Source organism: Chrysochloris asiatica, unplaced genomic scaffold, assembly GCF_000296735.1.
Source record: "Chrysochloris asiatica unplaced genomic scaffold, ChrAsi1.0 scaffold00142, whole genome shotgun sequence".
Taxonomy (NCBI): Eukaryota; Metazoa; Chordata; class Mammalia; order Afrosoricida; family Chrysochloridae; genus Chrysochloris; species Chrysochloris asiatica.
The window spans coordinates 3,332,745-3,343,232 of NW_006408660.1; the positions used below are offsets into that span (position 1 = coordinate 3,332,745).

The 10,488-nt window shown below is 42.4% G+C and overlaps 1 protein-coding gene across 1 annotated transcript in view; it reads right to left on the bottom strand.

Annotated features, from left to right (window-relative positions):
• The window catches only part of NAA25 (N(alpha)-acetyltransferase 25, NatB auxiliary subunit), a 157,616-nt gene extending 148,654 nt beyond the window's left edge, over window positions 1–8,962 (bottom strand). Inside the window, exon 1 of the mRNA XM_006870459.1 lies at window positions 8,854–8,962. Within this exon, the coding sequence (XP_006870521.1) occupies window positions 8,854–8,911 (58 nt within the window). The 5' untranslated portion in view covers window positions 8,912–8,962. The remainder of the gene's footprint in view (window positions 1–8,853) is intronic.
• Window positions 8,963–10,488: the final 1,526 nt, after the last annotated feature.

The following is a 10,488-nucleotide window of genomic DNA, read 5'->3' on the forward strand; positions in this document are numbered from 1 at the left end:
TCACAATTGTAAAGGTAGAAGTTTTGTAATAAAAACTGGGAAGTGATCTTACAGTCCAGAAACAAAGGACCCTAGGACCATCAAGGGAGAAGAGCACAAGCGGAATGCAAGCTCTTATCCAGAGAAGTAGCAACTCCAGAGATGGACATGGAGAGAGGAAGTGGCTGAGGACTCTAGATTCATGGCAAGAGAGACTGAGAGTTGGGGACCAGGAGGAAGACTTGCAGAATGTGCCCTTTGGTGGTGTAAATTATTATATATGCCTGAGTGTTTAAAAAAACAAAAGGAACTAAAATGAGTAGAGAGAAATACTGTTAACTGATGGTACATCAAGGGGAATATAATCATTGTAATGAAGCAAGGTGTATGATGATCTGCCCTATAAACTTACACTCAACTCACAGTAACAATTAAAAAAAAAAAATCTACTTTAAATAACAGTAATTAATAGTACAAATAATACTGTTGTTGTTCTTAGGTACCATCAAGTCAGTACAATACTAGAATATAGCAAATAACAGATAGGGTACAAAAGAGATAGAGATTTGGGAAACAGATTACGTTTTGGCTACACCAATGACTTTTGGGAAAAGCCAGCAAAAGACTAACAAAATTTTGTTAAATGATTGAAAAAGCCATACTACTGAATACAAGGAGTCTGGTGCAGTGCTATAAGTTAAGCACTAGGCTGCTAACAACTAGGCTGGCACTCTTCAGAAACCCTATACAGGGTCACTGTGCATTCTAACCAACTCAACAGCACTTAACAACAACGAGCATAAACTTCAAACCAAATTTTTTCTTCCTTTGAAATGCAATCAACAGTAGGCCCTAAACACATGCAGGCCTACTGTCTACATGCAGTGTCTAGGAGGCCCTAGGAATGCTTGGTCCATTCATACTTGAGGATATTGACTTTAGGGATGGTATCATCACACAAATAAAAAAGAAAACTTTTCAGTTGTTTCTTCTCGCAGCTGCTATGAAAACCTCTGTTGTTGTTGTTGTTGCTGTGAAGTGTCATAGAGTCAGTTCTGACCCATAGCGACCCTGTATAGGGTTTCCAAGGAGCAGCTGGTGAGTTTGAACCGCCAACCTTGCAGTTCAAACAGCTTTGCAGTCTGGAGCATTAACCCACAAGGCCACACCAGGACTCCTCTAGAGCAGCTGAAATGATAACTACACCACTAATTCTACCTCCTACAAGACTTACAGAGAATACTGAAGATGTTGCTCTAATTAGGAAAAATACTGAGTACAGAATAGCTCCATCTTCAAATTCCATTGTTCTTTGCCAAAAAGTAAAAATAAACATAATTACTTGAGGAGATTTTATCATTTACAAATTGTAGGCGAAACATTCTTCGAGTCAATCACCTTTGTTAAATATCACTTCGTGCAAGGTTGGGGTGAGTTGGGGCTTTGAATTTCAAAGCTAATATTAAAAGCTTTCCAGCAGTCATCTAAGGTCTCTCCCCCTTTGGTGCAAATAAGAGTTAAGGAAATAAAAAATACATAGAAACAATTCACCCAAAGGACTAATGAGCTACATGAACCTCAGTCTCCAGGACCCTGCGACCAGAAGAACTAGATGTTATCTGGTTACCACTGCTGATTGAAATGAAACAATGGAAGAAGAATGTGGAACAAAATTCACAATCCTAAAAAATACCACGCTTACAGGCCTAATAGAGACTGGTGGAACCACGAGACTATGGCCCTTAATCCTCTTCAGGTCTGGAATTGAACTTATCCACATGGCTCAACTTACAGCCAAATAATAGCACAGGGCTACCAGAAGAATAACACCACCAGGAAGACAATGCACCCTCAGAACAATCAGCCAGAAAAGATCAACAGGACACCATTTTGCCCAGGGATAGAGCTCAAAGGCAGAAATGGATAGTGTGATGTAACCATCACACTATTAAGGTTAAGGTTCCATATCAACTTGGCTAGGACATGATTCTCTGTTTTGACAGTTATGATACAATCATCCTCCATAATGAGAGCTAATCATGTGATCACCTCCATGAAGAGAAATGCTACGAGACACTAATCAACTGAAAGGGAGTTTTCTTGGGAGATACGGCCTACTTCCAGTTTATGTGGACTCTGGCAATGTTCTCTTAGTTTTTTATGGATTTGGATCCTGCATCTTGTTCATCATCATCTGACCTCCAGTTCTTGGCCCTTGAGCCAGCAGCCTGCCATTAGTAGGAGTTGACAGCCTCTGCATTCAGCTGCATGTCATCTGGCCTGCTGAACTTGTCAGTCCCTGCAGCTGTGTGAATCAGAAGTCTCCAGTCTGACATCTGACCCACCACTATACATATATCTATATATAATCTCTGAATAATACCTCCTAAATGATGGCCTCACACCCTCCATTTGGCCCCTTGAAGGCACTTAACAACAAGAAGCTATTTCCTACACAGTACTCAGGCGATCCTTTTAAAGCTCAAATCGCGTTACTCTCCTTATTAAGTCCCTCCAGTGCCCTCGGAAACCCTGTACAGGGTCGCTATGGGTCGGAACCAACTCGACGGCACTTAACAACAACAACAACAAGTGCTTCCACTATCTTTAATACAAATTAAAAAATCATTTAAATGGCTTACAAAGCTACCTACCTCTCCTCCACCTCACTGTCCCTGCCCCATCTCGACATTTCAACTACAAAAGTATTTTCTTGGTCCTCAGCTATTGGTGTCTCCTTGTCTCAGGATCTTCACATGCTGTTCATCTCTTCATGGCTCTTCCTATCCCATCAGCTCTGTTCTTCCTACATTATTGTCCCATTAAAATGTCACTTCCACAATGAACCTTTTCTTTACCCACCCCAAAGAATTCAGATGACCATTTTTCAGATAATAATGGCAACCTGTTTTCCTTTAAAGCCTTTAACTATAATGTACACCAACAGTTTTAAACAGCTGTTGAAATTTTAAGTTCCTTGAGAGCAGGATATATTCTGTCCTGTTTAGTACTAGTTCCCTATCTCTACACTTTGCCTAGCACATATTGGCCCTTAGTAAAATATGTCTAGTGAAGAAAATAATAGATAAATAAGGAAGCTTTAATTTAAAAAATGAGACAATCTTCTGAGTTGGGTAGTCTATCAGGGCAATGAGAGGTACATGCATCTATAATAGGGGTGGGAAACATCTGGCCTTGTCAAGACAACTGCAGTTCCACATATCACATTAGGGGTAAGTTCATTAAATGTTTGACCAAATGTAGTGGGATAATTTTTAAGTTGATAATTTTGTACTGCTCGCAAATAACGTTATAAATATCCAAATGGCCCTTGGCAGGTAAAAGGTTCCCCACCCCTGATCTACAAGACAACATGAAGTGACTATATTAAGAAGTTCAAGGAGCCAATTATTAGTGATGGTCTCCAGCTACTAAGAGGCCCTGGTTGTGAAGTGGTTAAGCACTAGGCTGCTAACCCAAAGGTCAGAAATTCAAAACTACTTGCTACTCAATAGAAAAAAGATGTGGCAGTCTGCTTCCACAAAGATTACAGCACAGGAAACCAGATGGAGCAGTTCTACTCTACCCTATGCAATTGCTACAAGTTGGAATTGGCTTCACAGTAATGGGCTGAGTTTGGTTTCCAACTAGTAAATTAAACTTTTCAATAACTTTTTAAATAATAAAAATAATGCATGTTGAGCAGCCATGCATGGTGCAGCTATTGTCTCTCCATGTGCAGAAAAAAGAAGAATGATTAGAATTGAACAGGCTTGGAACCAATTAGTTCAATAGACTAGTGAACCATGTGAACATCAGTCTCCACAACTCTGAGAGCAGAACTAGACAGACAGTGCCCAACTACCACTACGAGTCAGTCTGAAAGGGACCAGGTTACAGGTTCCTGGATAGAGTGGGAGAAAATATGGAACACAAAACTCAAAATTAGTTAATTAAAAAAAAAAAAAAATGGATTAACTGATCAGAAAGAGACTAGAGGGACCTGAGACTACGGCCCTCTACGACCCTTCAGGTCTGGAAAGGAACTCATCCTAGTGGATCAATTTTCAGCCAAGCAGCAAATGGGTTTATGGGGGAAGGGGGGAGAAATGCACACCAACCACACTAACAAAGTATGCTCACCACAAAATGGTCAATCATTCAAAATCAAAAGGATAAGAAGGTGGATGGAAAGGATATACGAATCACAAGGAGGAAGCAGGATAACTGTTGTAATGACTGAGATAAAACAAAGTGTATGAGTTGTTAAATGTAAAGCTGATAATCTTGTCTGTAAACCATCACTAAATTTACAATAAAAAATTAAAAATAATAGTAATAATAATAAATGTTATGGCAAAAAAAAAAGTTCAAATGATCTATAATATGAAGGATATTATGAATCAGAACTGACTTGACGGCACTTAACAGCACCAATCTTGTTCCTATGCACCTAACTATCCTTTTTGTATTCTTCCAAGAAAGTCATTAAAATCTCTAAGTTTTAAGACGTTTTTAAAAATTTTTAAATAGTGTTTTTTTAAATGGCCATATTTTCAGAACAGAAATTGTCCCAAGTGAAGTGACCTTTTTACAGAAAAACAAGACAGTTCTCACTAACCAAGACACCCCACCACTCCTGGGGCAAAACAGGACAACTCCCACAGTACAGCACTGCCCAAAAGAAGGCACAGACCACATCGACTGAAAGCTGGGAAATTTTTGTTTGTTTGTTTGTTTTTTACTAATAAAGTACAGCAGAATAATTACCTGAGCTGGAGTTTGGCCAGCATCCAAAAGATATGTCCTAACTCACCAAAGAAGGAATTATTATTTGAGAAAATACATCTGGGAAATATGTTAAATCTGGTTGAGGATAGAGCAAAACTGCAAAGTCCAGTCAACAAATCAGACCAAAAACGTGTTCAGAAAAGTAAATTTAAACATATATGTGGGAGTGGGGAAACATAGTGGCTGTGTAGGATAAGCACTGGACTGCAAACCGCAAAGTTAGCAGTAAAAGCCCACCAGGGCTCTACAGATAAAAGATGAGACATTCTGCTCTGAAAAGATGTACAGCCTTGCAAACCCTACACAGGGTAGCTGTGAGTCAGAACTGACTCAACAGCACTTAATAATGATGTGTGTGTGTGTTCTTAGATTATGAAAATACTTCAAAATTCCTCTATTCCAATTTTGCAACTGTACAGAGTCTCTATGAGTCGGAATCGACTGCATGGCACATAATAACAACCACCACCACCGAGCAGTTCACAAATTCTATACATATGTACTGGATTCCCTGGGTAGTGCAAACTGTTAACACACTGGATCAGAGGTGTAAGTCTATCCAAAGATGCCTACAAAGACCTGGCAATCTACGTCAAAAACCATCAGTTATTGAAAGCCCTTTCTCTACTCTAACAGGTCGCCATGAGCTAATGACAACTGATTACTGGTGTGTATGAAGTGTCACTCTAGCCTTGTCCACTTCTGTTGTTAAGTGCCATCGAGTCGGTTTCAACTTTTAGCAACTCCACACAGGGTTTTTAAAAAGTGGCTGATAAGCTTGAACCACCAACCTTGTCATTAGCAGTCCAGTGCTTATCCTACAGCACCACACCAGGACTCTACTTCTACCCAAAACAGTATTTAGGAAAAGTTGCTGAAGTACCAGGAGAGGTTTCCAACAGCTACAAAACCCTGAAATCTTGGCAGTACACATACTGCTAAAGAAAGATAGTCATATTGATAAATGTGAACTTGGTGAAGAGCTGGGTTCTCCACTGAGATGACCAGGATTCATATAACTTAACTAGTTAATCTCTGGCCTTCCATCAGTCCTGGTGTGGCACTGTGGATTAACGCATCAGACTGCAAAGCCATTTGAACTGCAAGGTTAGCAGTTCAAGCTCACCAGCTGCTCCTCAGAAACCCTATACAAGGTCGCTATGGGTCGGAACCAACTTAACAGCACTTAACAACAACAACCTCATGGGGTAGGAGTCCTGGTATGGCACTGTGTGTTAATGCACTGGACTACTAGGTACAAACTACAGTTTGAACCACAAGGTCGGCGGTTCACGCTCATTAGCCGCTCCTTGGAAGCCCTATACAGGGCCGCTATGAGTCAGAACTGACTTGATGGCACTTACAATAACAACACCTCATAGAGGTAAGGAGCCCTGGTAGAATAATAGATTATGAGCTGGGCTGCTAACTACAAGGCCAGTAGTTCAAATCAACCAGTCACTCAGCAGGAAAAAGATGAGGCTTTCCGCTACATAAAGATTTACAGCCTCATAAACCCTATAGAGGGTCATTTTGAATCAAAACCAACTCGGTGGCACATAACCACCACCACCACCACTTCACAGGGTAGTTAGTACACAAGTAAGCACTAAATTTATGCTGGCAGCTGTTGAACTTTTGGCTGGTGGGCAAGCACTACCATGAGTTTATTCCTGTGTCAGCTAATGAATATGTGAATTCAAGGAGCAATCAGGGTTTATGGGTATTGGTGGATTTAAAAATCAAGTAAAAAGTACTCAAGTCAAGAACAGTCTGTACCCTTTTTTTTATTCTTGCCAGTTTATATTAATCATGTTAGATTCTTAAGAAGGCATCTCTTCTAATCCTCTTCCCATGTAGCTACAACAAAAACTATACAATTCTGACTCCAATATTTAGAATATGACAAGTCACTTTTGGTTAACATATCCTGATGTTCAGCAATGTGACAAAGACATGGTTTTTCTTCATGGAGAGTTCAACACTCTGCTATCAGATTAAAGGCATTTTCCTTGGTCCTCAAGTACAATTTTTTAGATCCTATATTATTCTCAACTGTATTGACTTCTTCCTTTTATCTGTTTAAAAAAAAAAAAGTCTGCAGGCAGCTGCTGCAGTGAGCTAAAATGAGCCACAAATTGTGAATCCTGGATTCAACTCTTAGTCTGTATCATCTCTGCCATCGGAAAACATTAACACTAGAGTGCATTGAGAATAAGCATCCCTCAGGAATGAACATCTGTGTCCTCCTATGTGGGTGAATTTAGCAAGTGTCCTCAACTCAAAAGAAGGTGGTTTCTACAGCAGTGATTAAGAGGATGAGCCTACAACAGTCCACAGGGGTTCAAATCCTGTTGTTAGGTGTCGGTTCTGATTCATAGCAACTCTACATAGGATTTCCTAGGAGCAGCTAGTGGGTTTGGACCACCAATCTTTTCGTTAGCAGTCCAGTGCTTATCCTAGAACACCACACCAGCACAGTGGTTAAGAGGATGCACTTGCTACAGTCCACCCCGGTTCAAATCCTAGCTCCACCAAATACCAGCTGACTGACTGAGACAAACTGCACATCAATAAAGCCCCAATTTCCTTCTCTGTTTAAAGAGAGAGAGAAAAAAAGAGAGAGTTTTAAAAAAAAAAAAAAGACAAAAAACAGAACTGCCTCAGAATATCATTAAGAGTCACTGAAAAAACCCATAGAAAAGGCCAATGACAGTGCCTGGCGCATAATTAGCAATCTACACACATTAGCAAGTATCATAAATTGCTGCCACAATAAGATGAGATACGAACATAAAGCATCCTACAAAATAAAACAGCAGGGCCAATTGTGCCAGAAACACAAAGTTCCTGCCATCCCCCCAAAAGTGAGATGATCTCACCCATATTTAGAACCCCTTCTGGTACCGTAGAGGTTACGAATCAGGCTGCTAATCTCAATGTCAGCAGTTCGAAACTACGAGCTGCTCCGAAGGAAAAAGATGAAGCTTTCTGCTCCGGTAAAGATTTACAGCTTCGGAAACCCTGTGCAGGGTCACTATGAGTTGGAACCGACTCCAAGGTACTTAACAACAACAGTAGGCTCCACATAATACATAGGTTTCATTTTGCTAAAACCACGAACATTGACGCTTCCACACTATTAAGCGAGACAGACTAAGCCCATACAATCTTCTAAAAAGAAAAGAAACGCAAAGTGGACCAACGTCCAACTGACAGAACATCGCAGTTATTCAAAAGGTGTGCTTCTTCACACACTCAAATCTGTGCATTTTTTTCCCAATCGGAGTAGCGGGATGATGTCGAGGTCTTAAAGCCTGCAGGTTGAGGTAAGCACTATGGAGGGAGCTCCACGCGGAAGGCAAGCTACAGAGAAAACCATAGAGAAGCTGCACAAGAGTCCCGCCGCAGTCCAGCCAGCCTGCCCCTCAGGCACCAACGAGCGCAGTCTCTTCACCGCTACTTTGGGCCCAAGACCCCCCGCCCCCCACAGTCTCCCACGTGTGCCCAGAGCAGCTGTTTCTTCACCAAAGAGCTCACGGTTGGTGTCTCGAATCCCCGGCCTGCTCCAATGTCGATTTGGGTGACCTTGCATCAGCCCCTTCCCCTCTCTAGACATCGATTTCTCCCTGTGCACTAGTCCGACACCACCATCCATTCCCCTGTTCCCATAAGTCAAAAATCTTCTAAGCGAAATTTTCTCTCAGGTAGAGCGTCCCATCCTCAAAGCAGAGCCGGCTTCCCCGCAGGGAGTTATCTCGGGTCTCCTCTGAAACGGCAGCAACGACGCAGCCTGAGGGCAGCGCAGATTTCTGCCAGAAAAAGCACCCCACCGATCTTGCCTTTAGAACCAGCTCTGTAGACCCGCCGCTGCCCCGACAGCGACGCCGTGGCTTCGGGGCTCAGGGTTCCAGGCAGGCGGTAACGCGAGGGCCGTGGCTGCGGCCTAGATGTCCGCGCGGCTAGCCCCCCGCACCCGTCGGCCCCGCGCCCGCGTCTTCGGCACCCCTCCAGGGTATTCGCCTAGGACTAGGCAGCCCTCGGCACATCAGCCTGGCGGTCGAGCTAGCCTCAGACACTCACCGTAAATGGGCCGGAGGCGCCTGTCGTTAGGGTCCTGCACATGGCCCCGCGTCGCCATGATGACAAGCGCAGAACCACAGTGCGCACGCGCGGGGTCGGTCCCCAGGAAGGGGCTGTTAAAGGGCCAGCACGGGTCTTGCTTTTCTATCGCGATAGTCGTGGGTTTGTGGCGTTGTGGCTGAGCGCGCCTGCTCAGGAAGGGAAGCTTCCAATTGCCGCTTCCGTGGCTTTTCTTCCACTGCTATTGGAATCAACCGGGCTAGAGAAATGGTTTTTGCGCTTGAGTCAGAGAGGTAGCAGTTGTGGTTGGTTTCCTTTCAGAGTCGTCGACTGGGAAGTAAGGCGAAGGGAGAAAGCGCTTGGTCAAAGTTCGGGCTCAGGTGCACCTGCTTATCCCATTGATCCTCTTCTTGAAGGACCAGTTAGACTTGTCTGATTACTTGTTTTGGAACCGGGAACTCCTTTGGGAGAGTGACCCAGGAAATACAGGGGAAAGGAGACTGATCAAAAGTAAAAATCTACCAGAAAAGTTGGAAAATCCTCCACCCCTCTCCTGAAGTTTAGTTGACTAAGAAGCAACCTAAAATAATCATAATAGTGTGTGCCTAGGCACTATGTTTTAAGCTCTTTCAATGTGTCATTTAATATTTATAACAACCCTAGTATCCAGCTAACTAGGAAAACCAAAAATCAAACCAGTTGCCGTGAGTGGTTTCTAAGTTATAGCAATCTACTATGAGGTATACACTATTATCTCCGTTTTTACAGGTGGGTTTATTTGTATAACAAATGATTATTGAATTACGGAGTATACTGTTTTAGCTGCGCAAGAGATATCAATAAATAAAATAGAGTTTGTAGTGAGGGAGAGAGACGCTAAACGAGTAAAATAGTTTATTGTTGTTGGGTGCTATACATTTGATTCTGACTCAGTGGCCCCATATGACAAAGCAGAACTACTTCACTGGATTTTCTAGTCTGTGACTCAATGGCAATGGCTTTGGAATCATAGAGAAAAATCACCCGGTCTTTTCTACTGTGGAACCAATGGGTGGGTTTGCCCTAGAGACCTTTTCTTTCTTGTTAGTAGACCAGCATGTAACCACTGCACCAAACCAAATCTGTTGACATTGAGTGAATTCTGACTCACAGCAACCCTATGGAACAGAGTAGAACTATCTAATAGGGTTTCCAAGACTGCTAGAAAGTCTCATAAATCTATATGAGAACAGAAGAGCGAAGTGCAGGACCCTACTCAGAGAAACAGTGACGCCAGAGGCAGAGAGATGGAGCGGCTGGGGACTTTGGACCCAGAGAGGGAAAGGGGCTGTGTGCTTAGGACCAGGGAACAGGCTTGCAGGGTATACCCTTTGGTTGGTTGATGCTGCATTGAGGGCATTGTAACCATGGTAATGAAATGATATACAATAGGAGGAATGCAAAGCTAATGTTCTACCATGTAAACTATCACATAATTCACAATAAAACAATTTTTAAAAAATCTATATGAGAATACCAAAAACGACAGTTTTGAAAGGGACATTAGGAAAGCAATACCATTCACAATAGCCACCCAAAGGATGAAATATCTTGGAATAAATATAACCAGAGAAACAAAGGACTTATACAAAGATA